The following is a 27320-nucleotide window of genomic DNA, read 5'->3' on the forward strand; positions in this document are numbered from 1 at the left end:
GCAAGGAGATAAGTGAACATAAATGGGCACATTTTAATATATATCAAACAATTACATTATCACTTAGCTCAAAATCAAACTTGAAAAGTGAGCATATTTTTCTTTTCTCAGTGAAGATATATATTCTTATAGATTAACTCAAGTTTGGAAATCATTATTATTACTACATTCAATCATTTCTTCTCACGTTCTTCTCCCTTTGCTAATCTTCTTGAGTGGTAAAAGTGCTTACAATCAAAAATTAGACAGACAAATTGTTACTCTCTAGAAAATATTTATTGACAAGTTTTACTTTTCTCTCCATTTTCTGAGAAATAAACATAATACACAAAATACAGTAAAATGCACTTTTCCCATTTCAAATAAATATATTTTACTCTTGTAAAAAATTAATAATTTGTGTAATTCACCATAGTATCGTCATCAGTGAAATAAAGCAAAGAAATTATTTACTTAAGTTGTCACTTATTTTTATAATTATTACAGCATTTTATTGCAGAAAGGAAACACTATTCTCTGTAGAATTATATTCAGACTTGGATACTGTCGCTTCCGGTTTGGGGAAGACAAAGATAAGTTTCTTTAAAAAGTGTTTACTGTCAAAAAGAGTCTTAGTCTGGGAGAAAGAAAGCATCCAAGTCTTTGCTGAATAAACAAAGTTATGTGTAAACTTTCTTATTAATATTCCCTAGAGACCAGACTACATTCTGAATTATAATGATTCCTCTGTATCACACCAGCAATTTTTAAAAACTAGTGGTTAAATATTTAAATTAATAGTTACGTGTGTAATATAAAACCAAGACAGAAGTTTAAAACTCTATTAACAGGAAAGGTTAAAATAATGGTGTTATAAAGAAAAAATTTATCCTTTTCACAATTGTTATTAACATCGTAAGAACTGAAATCTACTGAATTATACAGACCAAAAACAGACTCTCATATACACATAGATCCCTGATAAGATTAAGACAATGTGTTAGTTTACTCTTGTAAGTTGTTAAGAATACTTTAGTAACTAGTAAAAATCACATTTAGGCAGTCACCAATCTTCAGACTTCTTATGTCTAATCTATTTCATCCTCAAAAGACTATCTCATCACTTAATAAAAATCATTAGTACTGTCTAACTCTCTATATTAGCAGTTACTTGGTACTTCATATACTAGCAAGCTTATGGAAGTAAATCAAACTTTACTGTAGCTCCAAGCCCACCATCACAGGGCTGGTTTGCATGGATGCAGAAATGTTGGTCAACCTCTATCAAAGCATAAACCTCAAAGCGTAACTGTGTTCAGTAAAAATCTAACACAAGCTATAAAATGGGTATTAGATCTGTGCTCAGCATTATAAACTATTGTCCAGGTCGGGACTTATAAAATATGAAACTTTTCCCTCTTTATTTTAAAGGATACAAAATTAAATGCTTAGGCATTGTTTTATGGCAACATTTTTATTTCTATACATTTCTGAAACAAGTGTGTGCTCAAAAATTCACAAGTTTAATAAAATAAATTTGTGGTTCCCTATTTGACATCCTTTATAATTCCTCCATTTCAAAGTGTGTGTTAAAGCTGTTTGCCATGGATGTGTGCTCGAAAATCCTCGTCAGGCTTGGTTTCAACAGTTCTACTGAGTGACAGGACAGGTGCTGAGTCGTGTCATTCTTCAGGGACATCATTTGGTCTGTCCCAGGCTCCCTTCTGTCATAATAGAGAGCCCAGAGCAGTGTAATGGTGAGAATCATGGCCAGGATCTGTGTCACGCCAATGGAGATTCCCAGAAACCTCAGGACCTGCAGTTGTTTGGTTCCTCTCAAAAAGGAATACATTTTCTTCCCACAACCCTGTAAAAGAAATAACACAGTCAATATTACTTTGGATGTGTTACAGAGGGTCAAAGTAGTAAAAACCATCTGTATCAACTGATAGAACCAAAGGGCTGAATCACGAAGTTTAGGACAGGGACTCCCAACTGGGGACCCCTGTGAGAAGCCAGAGGGGAGATGGAGATGGGGACTTTTTGAAAAGCCTGCCCAGGTGATTCTGAGGAGCTCACGACCTTCTTCTGTCTTCCTCACAACCTGGAATTGAGACCTACTGCTATAAAAACACATCTAGAGCAGGGGTTGGCAAACTTTTTTTGGTAAAGGGCCAGGTAGTGTATATAGCATACGTTTTAAGTTTTGCAGGCCATGTGGTCTCTGTCCCAACTACTCATCTCTGCCACTGCAACACCACACCAGCCACAGACAATGGTAAATGAATGGGTGTAACCGTGTTCCAACGAAACTTCATGAACAAAAAAGGCAACAGGCCAGATTTGGGCACAAGCCATAAAGTGCAGACTCATGATACAGGCTGATTCAAAATTCTCAAAAATAGGGCCTGGCTGGTGTAGCTCAGTGGATTGAGCACGGGCCTGCAAAGCAGACGATCGCGGTTTGATTCCCGGTCAGGGCACATGCCTGGGTTGCAGGCCAGTTCCCAGCAGGGGCCAGTTCCCAGCAGGCGATGCACCAGAAGCAACCATACATTGATGTTTCTCTCCCTCTCTTCTTCCCTTCCTCTCTAAAAAAAAATAAATGAATAAAATCTTTTTAAAAAATTCTCAAAAATAATGTTTCACTATTATTATTTGTATTCACTGTGTGACTACTGTTCATTTGGTCAAAAGCTCTTCCCTAAGGGTCAGGAATATTTTTCCCTAGTCTGCAGCTGAAACATGCTGGCAGGTGGAAATAAGTCTATTCCCACCCCGCTACCCTCCACATGCACACCTCTGTCCTCTGCCTGCAGCAGAGATACACATACGGTACTTCCTGACATGACACAAAGTTCTAGTTCTACCAGATAAGAATTTAACATCTGACTTAAAAAGATTAGCGAGGTTTTTTTGTGTGTTTATTCAAAAGACTGTAAAAGTACCTGTGGTACTATAGAAAGAATAGGAAGGAAAAAAAAGAAAGAATCCACAACTAGGGAACATAGGGCATAAGGAACAAAAAAAAAGAAGGTAGAATATGGCTAACAATTGTCATAAGTAACCTTGCAGGTGACCAAAGCATAGGCTACCTACCATGTCTCTACTGAATCCATAGCAAATAAATGAAAATTCACTCTTCTAAAGGGAAGCTGATTCTAAATTAAGGTAAAAATCTGGGAAAGAATTTTATAACAATAACAAATTTCCAAAACTTTGGGGATTCTGAGATGTTACTGTACTTGGAAGCTAACAAATTAACCTGTCAAGTTTTCATGGATGCTGGCAGAAGAGAGAGATAAAGAACTAAAGTTCTTATAGCTATAGCAATAGCCAGAGAATGTGACAGTTCTCAAGTCCCAAGGGCAACATGAAGATAGTGAGATAACCCCTGAGCACACAATAGGTTACATTATGAGAGAAGAACCCCAAGCTTAGGGAACCCTAATATTTTATAGCAGGTGGGAAGAATTCTTGTCCTTTCCATTGGAGAGAGATATTATCTTCATTATATTAGAAAATAAACCTGCCTTTGTCTCTGGAGTGACACACTTTCTTAGTTTTCAAGGCTGTTTCCTATGCAAAAACCCTTGAAAAGATAGTCCAAAACAGCAGCCAGCGAGACTCTGCTCACAAAATATGCAGAAATGCAAGAAACACATGGAAAATTATCTCCCAACAATAAGAACTTGACTTTTCAAAGTTTTTATTCTGAGTTTGGGGTAAAAGTGAGTGGGGTACTTACTCTACTGAAGAAGCTCCTTAAATAAAAAGAAACATAATTATTTAAATAATTTCCTCCTTGTTTTCTTCTCTAGATTACACAAAGAAATCAAATAAATCAAGGAAGGCGAGAGTAAGTTGTTAACTGTGCTTATACTGAAAGGCAGCAATTAATAACACATAATTCTCAGATTTCCAAAGTCACTGATTAGTAATTGTACCCCAGTAAGTTCTTCTTCTCAAGAAATAAAAAATCATGTAAAACTAGTCATAGACACATTTCAATAACTACCTTTTCTGGTGTACAATGTACTGCAAATTAATAGCAAAAGATTATCAAAGTTTCATCAATTAAACCTAAAGTGAAATTAAAATAGTTCTAACTTAATGCTATTTAACATTGGTTTAATAAAATCACTTCTCTGGCCATCATACTATTTAATACCTAAACTATGCACATATACATATTCATGCATGTGTACACACACGCCCTGTGGAAAACAAAACATGTATCACAAAGACAATTCACCAACATTCAAATATTTTTCAGAGTTCTACTCAGCTAGTCTGCCAGGGCCCATTCATGCTTATGCTTATGTGTAACTCTAACGAGCATCCTTAAGTGACACAGTATAGAGCAATGGTTAAAAATCATGAACTGCAGAGCCTGAATGCTTTATTTCAAATCCCCGCTCTGCTACTTATAAGCTATGTGACATTGGGCAAGTTACTTTTATGTCTGTGCTTCAGTTTTTCTCATCTGAAAACATACATAATAATAATGCCTACCTGTTTGAGGCTTTGAGAGAATTAAAAGAATAAACACATTTAAATACTTAGAGTGGGGTTTGGTAGGTGGTAAGAGTTCAGTAGGTGTAAGCTGTTATCTGGTCAGCCCACAGAAGATTAGAAAATTCAAATGAAAACAGATGAAAATCTATGAAAAGCAGATATTAATGAACAAGTATGAAGTTCAACACTTTTAAAAAGTATGAAAAAACCAAAATGGCAGCTTCGTGCCAGCACCTGAGTATTGACGCAACAGCCCTTGCCCACGGAGCCGATATGCCATCACTGTTTTTCAGGACAGTGAAGTAATTATCCAAAATGATGATTTGCCACTGAGACATTAGATCACTAGCTTTCTCATTAAGCAAAGAAGTATTTTATACAATTTGGAAAAAGTCACATTAAAAATAGTTAAAATTAAAAGGTTAACTTCAGACACTTGGAAAGTTAATTTATAGAAACTTATCATTTAACATCACTGTCAAGTAATGCCATACCAGACCTTCATATCTGTCTTTAAGGAAATGGATGTAAAATGGCCACCAGTTATGTTTGGTTGATTACTTACCTACATCCTCAGTACTTAGTATAAAGATGGACCTTTAATGAATAAATAAAGACTTACATGGACATATCAGTCTTCGGTCCATCAATATTTTGGTAATATTAATAATACTTAAATTTTAGAATTAAAGGTAAACCACTTAAGAAATACACATGCTGATGAGTCAATGCTGTCTGAGCACTGGATAATGCTCAGGCTGCCTCACACAGTGAGTAATAGTTGCATACAATGTCCAAGTCAAAAAACTTAAAGCTGGGGCAAAGAGCAGCCTTCGAAAAGCTCTGATATATTCATGGGGATCTAGAAAGTTACATATATGAGTACAGCTGTGCTCATACCTAAGACTGTGCACATGCTCAGGAAAAGCCTAAGAAAGCCCTAAGATCTCACCTCTGGCTAACCTCGAGGCTTTATGCACCCAAAGCAAAGGCTGGGAGACTTGCTGGTTCAAGGCATCTAAGGAAATCTCTGTTCATTCATTAACCGACCACTAAGCTAACTAAGCAGAGACTTCTGGGGTCACACATGACAAAGAATATAGACCTTACAAAATTGGTTTAGGAAAGTCATCAACAAACAAATAACAACAATAAATAACAAAGTCTGGGGAGGAGGGAGGACCTGATTTCCAAGGTTCCATGTTATATTATTTAAAATGTCCAGTGTTCCACAAGAAAAACCCCAAGAGGCACAAAGGAACAAGAAAGCATGGGTCACACCCACACAAAGATACATCAGAAAAAAAGCTTTTAATGAGAGAAACTCCTGGCCTCACTACACGCCCCTACCCACACCTGAAAAACAGTGGCTCTTAACAAGCATTTTCTCGTTGGAACCTGTCACTTAATAAGATGCACTGGTCCTATTTCTGCTCTCGGACAATCCCTTTTCCAGAAGTTGGAGAGTCACATCTGATGAATCATCGCTTTCCCATCCTCTTCTCTAGACTAAATATTCCTCCTTCCTCCAAATTTTCCAAATATACACACCACCATTCTGATTATCTCTTTCTGGACTATGCTGATGTTATCAATGTTTCTTTAAAACTTTAAAACATTAGAAATGCAATAAAATACTAAGCCAGCCAAGGTTGTTGTGAGTTTGGATGCCATGAAAAATAGCTTTTCAGGTGCCCCAGAGGAGTGGACATGGGACTGTCTCACATGGCAGAGTCAGGACCCGGCTTCCTTCCTGATCACCAGGCCCTGGAGACTGTGTCCGTGCCGAGGTGGGCAAGGGTTGTTTTCTCAAAGCACGGATTCTAGTTTTGCCTCCTCAATTTATAATGTGTCAGTCTTATCTCTGCCTCACTTAGTTTACAAAATACATAGATAACCCCTTAAAACAAGACAAAATTTAAGTACTTGTTTGTCATTACAATTCACTAATTATAACTTATGCTTCTCTATCAAGAATCTCTCAGAAGGTCTTATCTACAGATTATTTAAAAGATGAAATCTACTGATATCTCTATGTACTTTAAATTATGTCCAAATAGAGTATGTTAGCCTATGCCCCTGTATATTCTTCTCTACTAAAGTTTACTGAAGAACACTATAAAAAACTGTTCAATAAAATTAGTGAAAAATAATATTAAAGATACTTTCCTAGGTAACTTAGAGTAGTAGATGAAAATAATCCCACTTGAAAAAAATACTTAAGAATTCTGCTCCCTTTGGAAATATGGAATATTCAATTCTAACATTAAATCATGCAAATGATTATGTCTCCTTTTCATCTGGGCTTTCAGAAAGCTAAGAGGCAAATATGAAACTCCACAACCCCATCTGTACTCAGATCAAGCATGTCTAATTACTGTTTTTACCCCTTACTCTCCAATGCTATTCATATTTTATTATTAATTCATTGTATCTTTCTTGTTGTGCACTGCATTAAATCATTTATTTAATAAAAAGCTACAGGGTGTAAATATATAAAAACACAAATCTCTATCCTAACACAATTTAATATTTGATGGCTCAGAAAGCATTGTAGAAACCTTCAGCATATTGCTCAATATTAGTGATTCATATACACAATTACTTAATGCTAAGGATTAACTTTCCAAAAGAACATTCCTCTTCTTGGTAAGACAGTATTTTGCCAGACTTTTAATTTTTTAAATAAAATAACTATCCTTCTCAGCCACCCTAAATTCTTCATGGAAACAGCTGTGGGTTTATGGTCCTTTCTGCATTATTGTCATTGAAGTAATTCAGTCTGAGCACAAATTGTGAACTTAGTTTAAGCCAATCAAATAATCATGCATAAGGTTTACACATTTCTATATAAACTTGGACATTTCCATTGAAAATCCAGACACTAAATCTAAAGGAGAAAAAAACATAGATGTGTCTTTGTATAATCTATTGTACTATTCATAGATATTTAGTTGCATAAATGAACATTTCTGTTAAGTGAGTCAGAGGGGGAAATAGAAATGTTAAGAGTTAAAAATTGCATTCCATTTCACAAAGCGTGTTTTATTCCTAATAGCAAAGAACTGAATTGTACTTATTTGCCTTTCTCAAATAAAATACTGAGTTGATTTATCTTGAATATGTTTCTTCCTAATAAAGCTATGCTAGCCCTGCATTAATAACCAAAGCTATCTATAAGACATATTGGCTAACCTACTTTACTTGCAGGGACATTAAAATTCTAGTCAACTATTATCCGTAAATAATAACATTACCTTTTTATCAGAGAAAAATTACTAATCCCTACATTTCCTGGAATCTATTTGAAGGCATGTCAGAATGCCTCATTTCACTTGAGGAAATTATAGCCTTGAAATTATCCTCTGATCTGTCTCCAAAATGAGTTTCTAAAATTAGAAAAGCAGCCACGGCGTTCACAGGCTATGTCAAGGAGTTAGATGGATCTTGTGTGCTTATGAAGTAAAGTATAAATAAAATTTAGTTGCCGTACAAGCCAGTATGATATTTTTATAATTGATTTTTGATAATAAACATACTTCTCAAGTTTGAAATGACTGTGTTAATAATCAGGTGCAAATATATAATCTTCTGCTCTGTTTCTTCTAAAATTAAAAAATTGAATGATAGCAGTTCATGAGCTTTAAACAAGTTGGACCACAAGTTTTCCACTGAGAATCATAGCTCTGCAGGAAATAAATGCTTTAAATCCTTTAAGAAAATCAAACAGCAGGTAATAAAATTCTCTACAGGACTTTCTGTTGCCTTAAGAGTAAGGTTAACCAAAACCTTGCACAGGGAATGCAGTAGAAAAAATCTTCTTCTTTCTGACTAACAGGCCCTCATCTCATTTAATCCTCATAATAGTTCCCCATTAGATAGGTAGAATCATCACATTGAAAAGACTGTATTTAGTGAACATTTTTCATTTTTATAAAAAAAAGTGGTCATAAAGAGTCAGTAACCCAGCAGGCATCACCCTCCGCAGTAAAGCCAGTTCCAGCAGTAGGTACTCCCTGTCCGACTGATTGGAACCTTTATGAACTGCTCGTTCAAGCAGTGTCTCTCGCAGGGCCCTTTTGTCCACCTAGATGTTCATCTGTAAGTGGGAAGGTGTTAAAATAAGCAAAGTGGGAAACCACATGAAGTCCCAAAAACCTTGACCTCAAAATCTACCTTCAGCCAGCACAAATATATATAACCAGAAAATGCATACTTTCTGGTCTTAACAGGCAAAACTAGGAGCAATTTGGCTAGTGAAAACCCTAATCCTAGGTTGGTAACTTTTCTATTTACTTTAATAAATATGTTAATGAATTACTGTTAATTATTGTCATTAGTCACCACCATTGAAGATTTGAATTTATTATGTGTCAAGTGGTTTGCTAAGGGTTTCTCACTGAGTAGCTTTGTAAGACTACAATGAGGTGGGTACTACTATTATCTTACTTAATAGATAAAAAAGTGAGGTTTAGAAGTAAAAAAAAATCTATACTCTCTCAGTTTGCTCCTCAGCATGTATTCTGTATCTCAAAATTTTAGTGTCTAAAAGTATGGGTTTTAAAATCAATTAGCTAGCTCTGTGACTAGCTACATCACTTATCCTCTTTGGGCCAGAATTTTTTCTCATCTGTAAAACGGAGATAATAATACTATAGCCTTCAAAGACTTGTGTTTGGGCTTAAAAGAGATAATGCATGTAAATATACTTGATCATTGATCTATATACTCATAAATATGCATCCTATTTGAAAAGTGCAATGTGTATTTTTCAATCTCTGATTTACTTTAATCTCAGCTATTACTAGTAGTGTATATTACATATAGGCACTATTCTTAGGGGTTTGAATAGGTTAATTCACTTAACTCTCCAAACAACCCTATGAGTTAAGCACTCTGGTAATACTCATTTTACAGGTTGGACCTGACCAAGAAAAAAAAAAGGTGAGAAAAATGAAGGACAGAACTCAGAGCCTAGTCTGAACCCCTGAACAACGCTTCCTCATTTAGGAAAACCCATTCCTCAAAACCTCTCATCCTCTGACTTCCAGGACACTGCTTTCCATTTCTTCTCTGCTTCCAATTGGTGACTCTTCCCCTGCCCTTAAGTGTTGCTGTTGCCCAACCTCTGTCCTTGGCTGCATACATCACATTGTCTCTTCCTATGGCCTTTCCTCCCATGCATTCATTGGCTCATATACACTGATAACACCTGTAACCTCTTAGTCCCCCAACTCACTCCAGTGTGTTCTCCGTCTCTTCTGAGTGACTCGTGTCCACAGACTGTCAGAGACCACATTCCCTAGCCTCCCTTGCAGCTACACACAGCCATGTGAGCCCTCTCTAGTGCAATGTGAGCAGGGTGATAAGTGTAGAGCTTCCTGTATGGGATACGTCCTTTCCCCATTGACTAGAATTGAAGAAAAACAGGAGCAACTTGGGAAGGTAAGCATTCAAAAAAGGCGAAGCTGCCTCACCATCCTGGGCCCCTGGATGAACTTGTGCGGAAGAGCTGCTTGACAGACTGGACCAGTTGGCTGTTTTAGGAGAAGGAAATAGACTCCTGACTTATTCAAACTATTATATTCTGAGTTAGCTCTTTTCCCTAATTAATACACACAAAATCCACCTCTTTGGCCGAATTCTGTCTCCAAAGCTTAATATTTCCTATTGGGAGTGTATGGAATACCAGGGCAGGACCCTTAAACCCAGCATTTCCAAAGTGGAATAATCAAAGCTAAACTCTCCCTCTCAAAAAATGGCTTCATCTATTCAGGGCCAAGTCAAAGTCAAATATCCTTGCAACTTGCCTGTCACTCACTCCCCACAGCAATTTAGCACCTAGTATGTTCATTCTTCAGCTTTCATATCCTTCACTTTCATTCCCTCCTCTAACAGTCACTCACATGAATGACCTGCAACAGCTTCTTAAAGACTTCCCCGCCTCAAGCAAGACCCAATCCTCACCTCACCTGTTCTCTGTTCATACAACAATTTTTAAGCACAAATCCAAAATTGTTGCTTTGTGAGGTACTTTTCCAGGTCGAAATACCACAATGGTTTTCATGTCAGTATATTCTAAAGGCAAAATTTGCAAGTCTCTACAAATAAAGCATTAGGGGAAAAGTTGTTTGAATAGTGAATGGGTAATAGGAAACTCACAATTGAATTATCTATAGAAAGAAAGATAAAAGAAAAATGCATTTGTATACCTGAAGCAAACTGGCAGGATAGTTCAAGGCCTGATTAGATCAGGCAAAGCCTGGAGATAAAGGGATTTCCCTGACCAAGCCCTGCAGGACTTTGAAGGATAAAACAGATGCCACCCGGGTCAGAGACCAGATGATCTCTGCCAGCAGTAGCTGAGCAGATAATGAAGTCAACAGAGAAGCAGGAGCCAGTGTCTTTGACTTTATATAAAAGAACCCTGAGAATGGAACTTCTTGGGGATATTCCATCTAACTAACTACTGAGCCTGAAAGCTCCCTGCGGTTTACTATCTGGGCAGGATATTCTGTGTGTGTTTATCTGAGAATGGAGCTTCATTTTAAATCAATCAGAATCCCAGGACTTCTCTGTCTTAGGCCATCCTTTTATAACACCTCAATTTTGTAAACATGTTTGCTGTTTTTTTATTCTGGAGCTACTCGCAGATTTCTGTAGAAAATGCATGCATTATCAGATCATCCCAGGTGCTTCAGATTTCGGGCCACCCTGCCCAGCCCTGCATGGCCCTCCTCATGCCCTGGGTTCCACGGTACTGTCTCACTTCTAGCTTCAACTCTGCACCACTGCCTCTTTGCTTGAATAGCCTTCTTCAGCCCCATGCCACCCAAATATTTTCTGCACCTTGCTAACAGCCCAATGAATTTCTACCCTGCCATGTGCTCTCTGTGTCTCAAATGCAAACACAATGGCAATTAAGAACAGCCTCTGTCAGGCTCCTCTTGCACCCCAATTCAAGATCATCTAACTCCAACCTCTTCTTCTAGCCACTGCTGCAAGAATCATTTCTATGCAGATTTGACTCACTTTTGGTCAGTGTTATTGGCCAATACCTGGACAGAGGCCTAAGCTGCTACATCTCACTTCCTTGCCTTGGACTTCTCTTTCGACACTTACCCGAAACTGTGTTTGTTTCCAGTGTGGCAATTTACTTCTTTTGGAGAAGAATCCCACTAGTAACTTAAGAGCAGGGTTGCCTGGGAGAAAAATGATCAATACCACAACTGCATGAGCTTCCCAGAGGGAGACACCCCCCGAGTCCCACTATCTCCTTCTGCATCCACAACACTCTGTCAAGTCTCTACCTCTGTCTAAGAAATGCTGAGGAAATACTTATGGGTTTAAGATGCTGTGTGTAAAAATAAGAGTTGCTTCTATTAGTCAAAACAAACATACAGTTTGACTCACTTTTTTAAGTGGTGAAAGATGTTAGCAGGAGAAGAGTGTTAACAAAAAGTGCCAAGGACAGAGATACTGCCCAGGAAAAAGAATGCACATAGATTATAAAACAGAAACCACTTGACAAGGACAGCCAGGTAGGAAGGAGATGAGTAGGGACAGGACCTCCAATCTGGGGGAGGGCTGGTGAGGACTGGCTTTGTTAATTCGTGGCTCTCGGCTCACAGGGCAGATAACACGTCACTGAGAGAATAAAACCTCAAACAACCCATTCCACAGGGTTCACCGTGAGCAGCCCCCACATTTAACTTGGGGGAGCACCCCTACATACCCATTTACAATCTGTGACCACTGGCAACTGTACATACTTGTCACCATCTGGGTTCTTTGTCCTGCAAGCCAGAGACAAAGAGCATATCTCTTCACATCCACATGACCTGCTCTTCTCTAGCTCCCTATTTATAGATGTTTCCTGTTACTCAGAGAAGGAATAAACAACCATGAAAGAGGCAGAAATGGCCCTGGCAGGGTAGCTCAGTTGGCTCAAGCTTTGTTTGGCAGACCCAAAGTTTGCAGGTTCGATCTCCAGTCGGGGCACCTAAGGTAGGCAGCTGATCGATGTTTTTCATATTAATGTGTCTCCCCCTCTATCCCTCCCAGCCCCCCTCTCTCTAAAATCAATAATAAGCATATCCTTGGGTAGAGATTAAAAAAATAATACTAAACAAATAAATAGGTAGTAATGGTTTGGTTCATATTATTTACCACAAGAAAAATTACTGTATTAAGAGTATTTGATATTCAAACCCAGCACCTCATGAAACACACAAAGAATAAAAGTCTAAAGAAGAAGTACACACAGCATGTGGAAAAAAACCCTCTCTGCCCGGCCCTTACATAAATTTCTGAGTACTATTTTCTGAAGAAGCAGCCAATAGCTCTTCACAGTGGTCTTTCTCCTAACTACAAAACAAATTTGTCTTTGGGGCTACATTTTACTTGACTCTCTGTCCCCATTTGTTTTACATTTTGAGTTGGTCCATTTGAACTAGGGCCTGCTGTGAGCCTGCTGACTTCCACTTACATTTTTTGAGGTGGCATAGAGAGGAAAAAAATGCCATTTCCGGCCCTTTGAAGAGACGTTTGTGCTTCATTTACTACCTGAGATAGCAAGCACTGCCACTATTCTCTACAACTGTGGTTTTTCACACTTTTAGGGATGAGACATCAAGGAAAGTTAATAAAAGCTACGGATCCTAGTCACTGAAAAAATGCACATAAAATGTCAAAAACAATTTCAGCAGCATTGCTTTTCCCTTGAAGCCCATCCAAGAAGAGCACAGGTCCCGGGGCAAGAGGCTGGGAACGCCTGCTCTACAAAGACTTTTTCTCTACCAGCCTTTTTATTTGTCTTCCTCTCTTCCTTCCTTCCCCAGATCAAGTACAGACACGGAACTCTAGAAACTAAGTTGGTAGAAAACTCAGCAGGTGAGGGAAGGAAGAGATGCATCCTCGTCCTATATTTTAGCAATTTTAACTCTGGGTGTGATGTTTTGCTGAATCCACATCTCACACCTAGTGTTTGGGGAGTTGGCTAAGCAAATAATCCCAAAAGAACAGGGCAGTAAGCAGTCAGTAACCATTGACCCAGGCACCCCAGGGTAGGCTTTTGCACTCACAGTTCCTTAGGCTAAAAAAAAAAAAAAAAAAAATGCATTCTTCAACATACCTGTGCATTGTTGGGCCCTTCTCATCCACTGATCACAGTTCAAATGTCACCTTTCCTAAGACAGCCTGATCTGAACTGTCCTATCTTAAGTAGCTCCCTCATCAATAAAGCTATTTTCCAGCACGTGACTCTGCTCAGAGTCTTCCAAGTGCTTACCACCACTGAAATTATATTTTGTTGTTTTTTCTTGTTAATTGTTTATATCCTTAGTCAGAATGTACGTTAGGTTTAGGTTATACAAGAGGACACAGTTTTGACTGCAAGAGTGTCCACTCTATCCTCAGCATTTGCAATAGCACCTGGAACCCAGCAGGTACTCGGAAAGCATTTTCAATGAATGAATATAATGAGACCAACTGATGGACAGAGAAATTTTCAACTGTGATTTTTAAATGTATGCTTTTATATATGTGTGTAGCTCAATGCGGATATTTGAGGAGCTGTATGCCAGACCCAACTCTGATGGGAATGAATGTTTCTAAAATGTGCAATTGTTGCTATATTTCTGGCTCTGTCATTTTTCACAGGTTTCAAATATGTCATAAAATATTATTGGGTCAGGGACTAAGCAGGCCACCAGATGGTTGAGAATGATTTATTTCCTTGATTTCAGGAAAAAAGAAATTACAGGAAGAAAGCCAGTTCTTATCTCTGAGCTTTCAGAATATGAAAGATAAAAGGGACCCTGAAGTTCACCTAGTCCAGATTCACTCTTAATTTAAAAACCCATTCTACCCACCAGTGACATGGTGATCTGACCTTGATTTTAATATTTTTAGAGATAAGACACTCACTATTTTACAAAAGAACCTGTACCACAGTTGGATGGATTTTGATGAATGAGCAAAGTCTTCCTTTTACTGATTCAAAATTTCCTTCCTGTGACTCTGGCCCTTGGAGCAACAATGGGTAAGTCTTGTTCCTATACTGAATGAACTTTGAAATATTTGAAGACATACAAAATATCTCCCCTTAGTACTCGCAACTTCAAAGTAAACATCCCAAATCCCTCCAGCTATCCCTGCCTGGTTTCTCCTTCTGGACCCCTCATTTTCCAATGAGCACACTACAATTAGGAAGCTGGTTTTCCAGGCCAAAGTGGGATTAAGTATGATTTTTAATGACGGATTGAATGTACTTGTGCCATAAAGCTACTAAGTGGTCTACTTTTGTAAGTCAACTATGCATATCATTATGCGCAATACCACAACCAATATCAGCATCTGTTATTAATTATAAAATGCAAAAGCAGATTACTCTGATATAATGAACTCCATCTTTGCTGGAATTCTGTCTAAAGAAATATCTCATAACTGATGATGCTAGCTGTCTATTTGAGAAACACATGAAAAAACTTAAAAATAATCTGGGCCATCAAAGTTGTTTATACACAACAGCATGGCTTCTTTCAATCTTAAAATTCATGGAACTGTAACAAGGGTCTGGCCCAACTGCTGGGGAGCAGGTAAACCCTGATCCAGCAGGAAAGGCTGTGTTCCCCAGAGAAGAAGAGGGCACCCTGAGGTGGCGAGAGAGCCTGCCTTCTCTGGGAAGGTAGAAGGGTCACAGGAATCACCAAGGCAGCAGACTGAAAGCCACAGCTGGGGCATGCTATACCTCCAGGCGAGGGTAAACAAACTTCACCAGACACCGCCCAGAGACAGTTGTATGCCCCACCCCAGGCAGAGAGGCTGTGTGCCTGCTAGAAAACCCTCCTACCCACTTCCAGACCAGGGCAGCAGGAGGAGGGGCAGGGAAATGCCGCAGGCTGATGCACGTGGTGGACATTAGCCTGAAGTGGCTAACAAGTTGGAAACTCCCACAGCGAGTAGTATTTTGAGGTGAAATATTGAAATCGGAGGACACACAACAACTCAACCCTCTTTTTCGCATTCCCCTTGCCTGGCCCCATCAGAGAACCAGGTATTCACAAGACATGGCAGACACCAGGCCCTGCTCAAGGCTCTTGCCTTACCCTGTTTGCATGGTCAGGAGCAGGCTTGAGCGGACACACATCTCACAGCAGCAGCCCACGGGGCACTGCAGCCCCACACCACACTGATCCTGGACTGCTCCCATTCTCTAGCCCTGAGAGCAATGCAAAGATGTGCGGGTGGCCCTGAGAGCTGTGGCCAGGAAAGTTTGACGACCCCAGGGTCCCAGGCAGCCCTGAGTGCCAGCTGGCAGACAGAACCCCTATGGCACAACTGGCTGCAGTTGACCTGGCAGTGCACCCAGGCCCTAGGAGAGGGAAGGACCAGCTGAGAGGCAGCAGAGACACCAGCCTCATAAGTGCACACTCCAGGGAGAGAAGGCCTGGAGCAGGAGGGAGGCCCATTTGCGGAGGAGCCTTGGACTTCAAAAGGGCAGATAAGAATGAATGGTGGGTCTGGGAATGGATTTGTACTTCAGTGGCAGGTGACCGAATCCCGTTTTGCACAGTAACAGACAAGCAGTTATAGACATAATGAAAGTAAACTATCCATTATAAATACTGCTAGTGGAAATAATTAGAAAAGCTTCCCTCTGGCTGGTGTGACTCAGTGGATTGAGCACCGGCCTGAAAACCAGAGTCGCCAGTTCAATTCCCAGTCAGGGCACATGCCTGGGGTGCAAGCAAGGTCCCCAGTAGGGGGCGCATGAGAGGCAACCTCATATTGATGTTTCTCTCCCTCTCTTTCTCTTTCCCTTCCCCTCTCTCTAAAACTAAATACAAAATCTTTTAAAAAATAATTAGGATAAGCTAGTAAAACTGAATTATAATTTTACGAGAAAATTTTATTAAATATTTGACTGCATGCTTTTCAATTAAATAAATTAAAACTAAAGTAAATACTTTGTGGGGATATCTGGAAAATTAAATCATGCTTTGCCATTTTCATGGTTAGTACTGGTTATAATCATATCAGTATTAGTCACCCAAGAAAGTAGAAATTGTTATATATGTAATCCAAGAACTTCCCATATTGACTTGCTATTCCTAATAACTAACAAATGAATTAAGTTTATAGTAGGAAAGTTTATAGGTTTCAACTCACATGTTTATCCTTGTGTCTGTACTGTAATCATCTGTTCTTTTAACACCTAGTGGTTAGTTACAATGTGTTTGAATATTCACAATTATGCCTGCATTTAATATTATCTTAGAAATATTAAGCACTGTTTCTATTTCACAGAATGAACAGGACTTTTAACTGGTGCACTGGTTAGCTGGCCAACCCTACTACAGACACCAGCTAATATTCGGCTTTCACCCAGAACACAAGATACAGTATAATCACTGAGGAACTCAATATACACTGCCTTGTATATTCTTTTCTATTCAAAGCCAAAATGGTACTTAATGTAGTATGTTTAAAATGACAACACCCACACAAAATGCTTCTCAGTCCTATGAGGCAATGACTAAAAGAGTTTCAATTATCTTTTATAATAAATAACCTGAGTTATTCAGCTGTTTTAACAGTTTTTGTTATGAAGTGAATTATATCCCTCCAAATATATTTATTGAGGTCCTAAGATCTACTAACTCAGAATACAATCTTACTTAGAAGGAGAGTTTGTTGGGAACCTTACACCTGGCTTCTAGCTAAAAACATTGCATTGATTACAGGAACCTGTGCGCTCCACGAGCCAATCGGCTACAGGTACATGAGGTGTGCATGCGCTCCACAAGCCAATCAGCTACAGGCACATGAGGTGTCCACGAGTACCAGTTGCACCCAAGTAATCAATAAGCGGGCCCTTCTTTGTCTCAAGCTAGCCAATAGCAAGCAACCTAATCTCTCCCTCCTCCCCTATATATATACCCAGTTCGGAAAAATAAAGTTTGCAGCTTGATCAGAATCTTTTGTCTTGCTGCCATTCTTCGCGCCTCTTGTCCCCCCAACTCATTTGTTCTAGGTAGGTGGTCGAGCCCCAGTTGATTGCTCAGCGGGCCGGAGCAAGAGTTGTTATACATATTATCAGTTAAGATGAGGGCATATTGAGTAACGGTGAGTGACGAGTGTCTTTATAAAAAGAGAAATTTGGGGACAGACACCAACAAGAAGAACACCATATGAAGATGAAGGCGGAGATCAGGGTGATGCTTCTATAAGCTGAGGAACATCAATGACACCTGGTCACCAGAAGTTGAGGGAGAGGCATAGAAAGGTTCTTCCTCACAGTCCTCAGAAGGAACCCACCTTGGTGACACCTTGTGCAAGTAACATGGCAGTTTTTTCAAATTAGTTAATTTACACTGTAAATTAATGAGGTTGATTCCTGTGCATCTCTACAGCTGACTTTAGCAGACAGCCTAAAAACTTTTTGGAACAATATTAGTATTTCTAGGACAAATGTTTAAACCAGCTACGGTCACCATCTTGAAATATATAAAGGCATGTTTTATAAATCCTGATGTGTTTTGTTTTACAGCTTCATTCTTTATAGATATGCGGTGTGTGTGTATGAGATCATGAATGCATCTGTTAGGCCAGAGGTTTGCAGCAGTGCTTTACGGTAGCCATGTACTTGACTGGAGATACACTGGGACATGATTCAGCCCCTCAGCCTGAGCAGCTTCCCTTCCATTTTGAGCTTCACCTTAGATCAAGACTGAAATAAAAGTTTCTGTAATGATGGAAATGTCTCGTCTGCATTGTCCAGTGCAGGAGGAGCAGCTAATGCTGAGAGGCTGTTTTTAAGCACATGAAATACAGCTAGTGCAAACACAGAAATACATTTTTTTTATTTTACTTAATTGTAACTTACATAGCCACAAGTAGCTATTGGCTTCTGTACTGATTTTAATTTGAAAATAGACTCTTGTTGCTAAAAATTTTTGAAAATCACCACTAAAAATGAAGTGATAGGAAAACTTCTGCTAACAAAATAATAATTGATAATTCTAATAAATTCTTCCAGTAAACACAAACATGTAAGTTTTTTGGGCACAGGACAATTGATTTTCTTTCCAGTGAGCATCTCACTCCATTAAAACAGCTAACTAAAACTCACATCACTAATATTAGCCAGCAGGGGGAAGTGAAGAGTAAAGGCCAGTATTTTCTACAGAAAGTGGGATTTTTTCCCCTGCATGTTTTAATCTATGTGGAGGCCCCACCCTGTATTTCACTCAGAAACTCCAGACTGTGCCTGCATCCATCCAGAGTCAGCTACACACTGAGTGTGTCTGTTTCCAAAGGACCCCTGGGAGGGGGCAAGAGAACTCGATTCTTTTTTTTTTTTTTTAATATTTTCTTTATTTATTTTTCGAGAGAGGGGAAGGGAAGGAGAAAGAGTGGGAGAGAAACATCAATGTGTGGTTGCCTCTCATGCGTCCCCTGCCGGGAACTGGCCTGCAACCCAGGCATGTGCCCTGACTGGGAATCGAACCGCGATACTCTGGTTCGCAGGCCCGCGCTCAATCCACTGAGCTACGCCAGCCAGGGCTCGATTCTTAACACATTTTAAAATCCAATTAATTCTAAAACATAGTCTTTGCCAATTTCCTTTGTTAAAATGTGATCAGTGTTCAGATGTTCTATTAATTTTTACCTTTATCCTATTTCTTTACATAACAGAGAAAAATTTGAAAGGCCTTTATATTTAGACAGAAGAGGAAAATCTCAATGGCATGTTGTTGATTCTTTACTTGTCATTATAAGAAAATTTTATCCATGATAAATTAATTGCACATGGCCTTACCTCTTGATAAAGGTCACTGAGATCTTCCTGGTGGGCCTGTTTGGAACATCCTGGGAATTCCCTAACACAACAGGAATCCGGGGGCCACTCCATCTCTGTCATTTCCAGCCAGTCAGTGAAATACACCACTCCGCAGCACTTGAACTGCAAAAGAATGACCGTCAGGCTCAGAAACTGCAAAAATATCTTCTTAATTTATAGGAGATTAAACATTAGATTTCTTACATTTTTATAGTCAGAGCTTCCCCTATTTCTGTCATGATGTAATGATATGTGTACGTTCTATGTTGGTGACAGAACTGTAGCAAGGGAGTCATAATGGAACAATTCTGAACAACGATGCCCATAACACATGAAAAGAGAGCCTGACTAAGTCTCACTCCCAACTAACTGTGATCCTTACAAGTGACCATACAGCAACAGAGTTCATGTACACAACCAGGAGAAAAGGGCTCAAGTCTTATATTTATCATTAAGACTTCAGGCACTAAAGGGTAGTTCGTCACTCTCTCTATATATACCAGTTTAATTGCTTAATAAATTCAAATATTATAAATTTCTATAATCTCTGTAGAAAGATGGGTGGACCAAAACCCCATTACAAATATCACCAGCCTTGAAATCATGAACCAGAATAATTTCCAAAGAATTTTGGAAATTAATAAATTCCAATAAATTTTTAAATAAATTAATAAATTCCGATAAATTAATAAAATTCCCAATAAATTTTTATTCAAATAAGATTCTTGAAGTAAATCATCATATTCTAATACCATACTCTCAGAAGAAATGATGTCGCTTTAGCTTGCACAAAGTTAGATTTAAGAAAAACTACTTTGTCTTCTTTTTGTCTCATTTCACCAAGGGTTAGCTAACACTTTCTCTGGCCAAGGTTTAGACACATGGCTTAAGGGCCTATGTAGATTAGGTTCAGAATAATTAATCCTGATAATGTCCCGCCCTTGGGCCGGGGCAGCCCTTTGTTCAGTGGAGCTTGAGGACTGTGGGCAGTCCCTGAGAACTTTGCCCGGAGTGAGTTCTCGTGACTGGCTCTGCATTTCCCGTAGCCCAGCAGATCGATCTGTGCCCAGGACTGACACTGTTTCACAAAGTACCACAGTCCACCATTTCAGAGTCCAGCGAACTCCCACTTTGAGGAGTCTGAATTTCCCATGTAAAATGAAACAAGAAAAACACAAAAAATGATTTTCCTTTTTTTCACTTGCCTAAATATCTAATTTTAAAAAAATGAAAATCACCATAAGAGAATTATAAATGATGAATTACTAAATGCTATGAGTAATACTAAAATTTTCCAAGAAACTTTAAATATATTTTTAGTAATTTTCTTTTAAAACCTTGTTCTAAGAGCCATGACTATATCATAGGCATCAAAAATTAAGTCAAAAATAATTTGATATCACATATTTTATCTTATTGAGATTCTATAAAAATGTGTATTAAAAAGATTTTACTTTCTAAAAGTCATAAACTACTACATTCCCAATTCAGTCTTTTAAAATCCTTGCACCCAGAGAAAACTTACCTCTCTCATTTCCTAACGACATGTGTTTTCCTGGGATGAGAACTGAATAGTTCTTAGAACATTCTAACCCCATCCACAATAGAACAGCTATTCATCTGGCCTTGTCAGGAAATGAGGTGCTCCACAGAAATGACATTTTCCAAATAACATAAGCATATCGCATTCAGTGCCAAATATTTTTTTTTATTTTAATGAGTCCCTAAGATATTTTTTTTCTTTTTACACACTTGCTTTTCATCATTAACAAAAGGTACTGAATGGAAACTTTTCCAGGTAACTCCCTGAAGCGAACCCATTGTGATGCCACACATGGAGGTGCTCTCTACATCTCCTTGCAGTTTCCCTGCTTCCTTTAAAGTCATTGCGAGACAGAGCCTTTCTTGCCAACATTGCATCAAATTCAAGAAAATACCATTACAATTTAACATATAAAGAAACCGAGGTCAAGTAACTTGCCAAGATCACAGACCAGTGGGTGGTAGAGCCTATTTATTCCAAAGCCTATTTGCCAACCACTATGTTAAATAAACACAGTTCTAAAAGGAAGGTTTTCTTTTTTTTTAAGGTATTAAATAAACATCACTAGAGCTTAAGTGAGTGTCCACCAAGTTGAAGGACATGCGCAGAACAGCACTGAACGAGGAGTCAGGACAACAGGGGCCTGACAAGGTGGCTCTCAGCTCTACCATTTATTGTGTAAGAGGGGTGTTATGGACTGAACTGTATGCTGCCCCAAGTTCATGTTGAAGTTCTCATCCCCAAAATGTGACCATATTTGAAGTCAGTTTCTTTACAGAGGTAATTAAAGTAAGGTCATTAGGATGGACTCTAATCCTTTATCACCGATATCCTTATGAGGAGATGAAATTTAAATACAAACATATAGAGAAGCCAACAGGAAGATATGGAGAGAAGACAGCTATCCATAAGCCCAGGATAGAAGCCTCCAAAGAAACCCACCCTACACGCCTTGATCTCAGGCTCTAAACCTCCAGAACTGTGAGATGATACATTTCTGTTGGTTAAGCCACCCGGTCTGTGGTAGTCTGTCACAGCCCTAGAAAACCAGTACAAAAGGTTTTTTTAAACTCTTCCAGGATACCTAGAAGTCTTCACCACCACCTCCTCGGGGGTCAAATAGGCCTATGACATGGAGGAGAAAATTTATTTAGCATGCAACAATCTGAAAATATGGGTGCTATCATTTGCAATGCTCATCCATTCTCTCTGTAGGTGAAGCTCCTCTTCCTACCATTGGGGGGAGAAAAAAAAACTCACTTTGCTTTTTAACTTGGATTATCATGGTCTACATCATAAACCCCAGAAAACAAAGAGCTCTGGGCAGCTTCACCCAGGGCAATAGCTGAACATAGCTTTCTATAAACTCCCTGATGCTTTACTTACTTTCCTTGCATGTTGTTTTTAGTTCAAATGAACAGTAAACAAACAAAGTCAGGAAGCATTTGAATAAATAGGAAATCTGTGTTACAATGATAATTTTCACCATCTCAACAACTGTAGCACAAAGGGCCAGATTTGGAGATTATCCTGGACTTGAACCTCTGCCCATATCCAAGCCAGAGAAACTGAGCGGAGGGCTGGTTATCTGTTATGTAAGGCACCGACTCAAATGTTTTGTGGCTCAGCTATCAATAAAATGAAAGGAAATGGACATACTTTGTCACCTGGAAATGTCACTCCAATCACAAGGAAACTACTTGGGAGAGAAGCTTGGTTTGAAGCAAGATCAATGATTAACTTCAAGTCACCAGATTTTAAACATCTACATATAATCCCCATTTGAGAAGATAATGAGTGTAGTGCTATATGAAAGTTAAGTAAGAAAAGCTAAAAGTATCTTACACTTTGTAATGTTAGTGTTAAAAACCATAAGCTAAATAAGATCAAACTTATTTAATCTTCTCAAAACCTGGAGGAGGTATTTTATTATCTCCATTATACAGGTGAGATTGAGACTTCAGGAAGTTAAGGAAATTACAGAAGTTCATGAAATAGTAAGCAGCAGAGCCTAAATTTTCTGATTAGAAAGGTCATGTCTTTAATGATGTATTGGCTCCTAATTCTCAAATGGGAATGATCATATTAAAATTTTAAATGTTTAAATACAACTAGCTCACTCTGGCAGGGTAGCTCAGTTGGTCAGAACATCACCCCAATACACCAAGGTTGTGGGTTCAATAAGCAGTCAGAGAACATACAAGAATCAACCAATCAATGCATAAATAAGTGGAACAATAAATCAATGTCTCTCTCTCTCTAAAAAAAAAATCAATAAATTAAAAAAAACATTTAAACAGTTTGAAATACAAATAGCTCTAAAAGTAATGAAAAATTACCTATTCCAATAAGATTTGGATATTTATTAACTTCTCATGAAAAGGAAACTTCACAGCAGCTTAATAAAAAGGATTTAAAAACCTCTAAACTCTATGTGAATCACATGAAAAGTAGAGGAAGCGGTATCCACGGGAAGAGAAGCAGAGCCTGAAGTTCCATAAGGTATTTCTCGAAGAATTATACCGCTGGTAACTGAATCACAGGCCCCACTTTTCAGCCCAGAGAAAGTGACCAAAGCCAAAGCTCTGAATGTGTTTTGAAAGTGTGCCATTTATTCCATACCCTTTACCTCAGAAACTGCAACATTTACCTCTCTCTGAAAAAAATTCCAAGCATGAGTGAGCCACCGGTATCTAGGTAAACCATAATTTGTCATCCTGGCTTTCAGAGTGACCATGTCTGACCACTGTACTGGAACCTGAAGATAAAAAGCAAAATATCAACAACTGTAACGCACAAAACACACACCCAGAGACACATCCACCCACATATTCACAAATTCTGTCACTCATAGTCTCATACACAAACTCACACACACTTGGGATGTGCTGGAATTGACAAATACTTTATACTTGTTTGTGGCCTAAGTTAACTCAGAGTTACTAAATACTTATTGAACAATCTCCACATGTAGATTTTTGTACTAAATGATGAGGTATGTCATATTAAGCAAAGTAATGCAAAATCATTTAATCATTTAATGCCAATATCAAGCTGGAGGAAATCACAAAACATGTAAACTATGTACTCCACAGATACATAGGAAGAGCTCCTTAAAACAATCCCTACAGAGAAATTTCCTTCGATCTCATTTCATAAAGTTGTTGTTTTTGAAGTGACTGTACATTATGAAACTAAAAAAAAGGGGGTGAGGAATTAAGAAGAGAAAGAGCACAACCAAAGCCTTACTCTGGAATAAGTTTGTAAATACCTTTTCAAAATTTGGATTTTAGAAGCATGTTAGAATTGTACAAAAAATTAGTTCTGAAATTAAAACATTGTGTTTTTTCTATTCTCACGTCGACTAGCACCGTGACCCTTCACAAAATGTTTGATTATAACCCAGCTTTAAGTACACATCACGACAGTTGGTGAGAAATCTAGTGAGCACAGCACTCTGTTTTACCAGCAGTGCCGTGGGAGATCGGCAAACATGCCGATCCCTGGTCTCGTGGCACATGCAGCATTAAAGGAACTGAGATTGGACAGGTCCCTGCATCTCATCTATGGAGTAATACAGACCGGGCACAGACAAGCAAGCTGACACTAACCTAAGAAATAGATTATTGGGAAATTTTATTTTTAAAAATAATACATTTTAAAATATCAATAGAAGTAGTTAAAAAATTCCTGACAGATATTTTTCATTTTTTCCTAAAAATTAACCAATTTTCTCTTTTGTTACTTGAAAATACACGATACAAACATCCCACACTTGGATACACAACTCCTTTCCTACATAACGGGCTGACAGGGTAGACTTAGTGTTCATGTGGTTTCAACAAAGCTCAAGGGACTAACCAAACTTCAAGCTGCTCACTATAAATTATTATTATCTCATATCTTATTGAGCATAAAATACATGAAAGTGAAATAAATTCTCTAGAAATGTATAATCTGACACAATAAGTTAGATTTTTTTGAGAGAAGAAATAATGAATAAGAGGTGACTATGTACACACAACAAAATTATGGGGAAACCAGACTGTCTGATGTCAAATCTTTTGGTTATTAGAACAGTCTTATTTTAGATTTTATTTTCCAAAATAAATACAAGTTGTGTCATCCTTTTGACCACAATCAATCTGAGACCAAATACGTCAAGAAACAGAGATCATTGACATTCTGGCACAAAATACTGTGATCTGGCCATAAAGGAAAACACACATTTATTGGCTGCTTGCATGAAACAGCTAAGAGCACAGAGCCCACCTATGCAAAGGCTGCGTTCTGCACAATTTGGCAGCTAATAAACTTTAATGGCACTTTTCACTCACACTGCTGTTAGTGCAAAAGCAATAAAAAAATCTGTCAAACTTTTTTTATAATGGACTACTTTCCATATTTTACTTTTAAATGGGCCTCGCTCTGTCCTGCTGACTTAATGGGGAAGATTTACACAAGCAAAAACAGTGAGCACTGGGGGGGTGGGCTGGGATGGGACTAAAAGACAGAAAACTGTACTTCAACAATAACTGAATAAAAATAAAAATAAAAATAAAAATAAACAGTGATGTATGCCATCTACTGAGAGGAGAGTGTGCACCATCTAGTACCACTGTGATACTGAAAAGACACTTGCAAATGGCCCCTAACAGGATGGACAGCAGTATCTAAACAAGTATAAATTCCTTTCTATCACCTCAAGTTTCTTAGAATTATATTAGAATGAAATTTGCTAGTCAAATACCTTAAATTAATTCATTTCAAACTTGTTTTAACTTAGGAGATTTACCAAATACTCACATGACAGAAATACCAGAGAAACCCTTTAAAAATCCATAGAAAGTAAACTCATTTCTAAAAACCCTTTAATTATCCAAAAGAACACAATCAAAAGGAAAGGTGAGGGGATCAAGAATTAATTACACAATTTGCTCTCTCTTGCTTGAATGTCAATGAGATACATGGATTTTTTAAAAATAGAGAAGATTAAGGGACCATCTCTCTTTATCAATAAAACAGAAACTGAACCCCTAAAAATAACTAATTTTTCACTCTCCTATATATATGCAAAGTTTCTAGGGTATGAAATAAAAATAGGATTTTCAAAGACAGTGAGAATATTCCAATTTAATAGGATATTCTGTTTTGCAGGAAGTTATTAAGTTTATATTCAACTGCTTAGAACCTGCCCCAACTTCTCAATTTTTAACAGAGAAATAAGAAGTTATAAATCTCTGCTAAATGAGAGCTGTCACACATTAGAAGCACACTGGTGGGGGTACACTTCAGAGGGCTTCTGAGGGGGATGCAGACTTGTGGCAGTGCCAAAGCATCATTTACACACAAACTGGAGGATGCAAAGAACCCACTCATCTGCAATTAGCACTTAGGATTCAAAACAACGTCAAACTACAGTAGCAGATTCACCATAAAATCTTTAATAACTGCATCAGTTCCATAAACAACTTCAATTATCTTACACAGCTGCTGCAATGCCTCTCTGAAAGTAATCTCCCTCTCTGCTCAAGAGCTCTTAAATTTTAGAGTTGAAGACTCACCTGGGGAAACAGTCACAAATGCACATGCCCAGTCCCTCTGCCCTCCCCTCTATTCCAATTTCGCGGATCTGGCCTAGAGCCCTACAACGCATGTTTTTAAGAATCACTTTGGGTGACTGCTGCTAGACAGTCCGCGGACTGCTTGTTGGAAAGTGCCACCTTGTTGGAATAGAATTGCTGTGATGCTTGTGGCGGGAACATTTGGCCTTCCGTCGTGAAAACAGCCAGCAAGTGCAGATATGCAGAAATGCTCAACCTCATCGTGAGAAACCCACCAATTTCCACCAATAAAGTGAATAAACATTAAATAAGTAATAATGCCTATTGTAAGCAAGAGTGAGGTGCAAATGGTAAATCAAACATGAACTCAAATCTCAAGACTGAAAAACCCTTGTTGTCATCCATTCTAAAATAACTATAAAAGTTGGTCCCACGGTTGTAAAAATGAAAGCGAAAAAAAGCAGAAGAGCTGTTTTCATGTAGCCAAGCATCAAAGTGTGAGAGTGTTTCTAGACTGGGGTAAGCACACAGCAACTCTTCAAACACACTTTTTAAAGAGGAATTGGTTCAACTTGCTGCAGACAAGAGGCCACTTCCTAGTCATGGAGCAGAGCTTTTTGTTTTAAATAAGGCTTTTGGGCAGACTTTCAAGATTTCTCAAATCTTGTTGCAAATGTAAATCTTTCCCATTATATATTCTAAGTTGGTAAAACTATTTTACAACATATGCTAGTCTTATTCTATTATGTCCATGTTTAAGCAATCTGTGAAATTAAAGACATATAGTGTACCAAATGAAATACTACAAATTATGGTTTGGAACTATGCTTTAGACACAGAAAAGAAAATGTTACTTTTCAGAAGTATAGGG

The 27320-nt window shown here is 38.3% G+C and overlaps 1 protein-coding gene across 2 annotated transcripts in view; it reads right to left on the reverse strand.

The window, feature by feature from the left end:
• Nucleotides 1–1434: 1434 nt before the first annotated feature.
• Nucleotides 1435–27320, reverse strand: part of TSPAN12 (tetraspanin 12) — a 77712-nt gene continuing 51826 nt past the window's right edge. For both annotated transcript variants that reach the window (XM_037139668.2, XM_037139669.2), the window contains 3 exons: nucleotides 23536–23643; nucleotides 19322–19465; nucleotides 1435–1846 (listed from right to left, as the gene is read on the reverse strand). In XM_037139668.2, coding sequence (XP_036995563.1) covers nucleotides 1541–1846; nucleotides 19322–19465; nucleotides 23536–23643 — 558 coding nt within the window. In that variant the 3' untranslated portion in view covers nucleotides 1435–1540. The remainder of the gene's footprint in view (nucleotides 1847–19321; nucleotides 19466–23535; nucleotides 23644–27320) is intronic.

The sequence above is a fragment of the Artibeus jamaicensis genome, unplaced genomic scaffold (genome assembly GCF_021234435.1).
Source record: "Artibeus jamaicensis isolate MK-2021 breed Jamaican fruit bat unplaced genomic scaffold, CSHL_Jam_final contig_540, whole genome shotgun sequence".
NCBI lineage: Eukaryota > Metazoa > Chordata > Mammalia > Chiroptera > Phyllostomidae > Artibeus > Artibeus jamaicensis.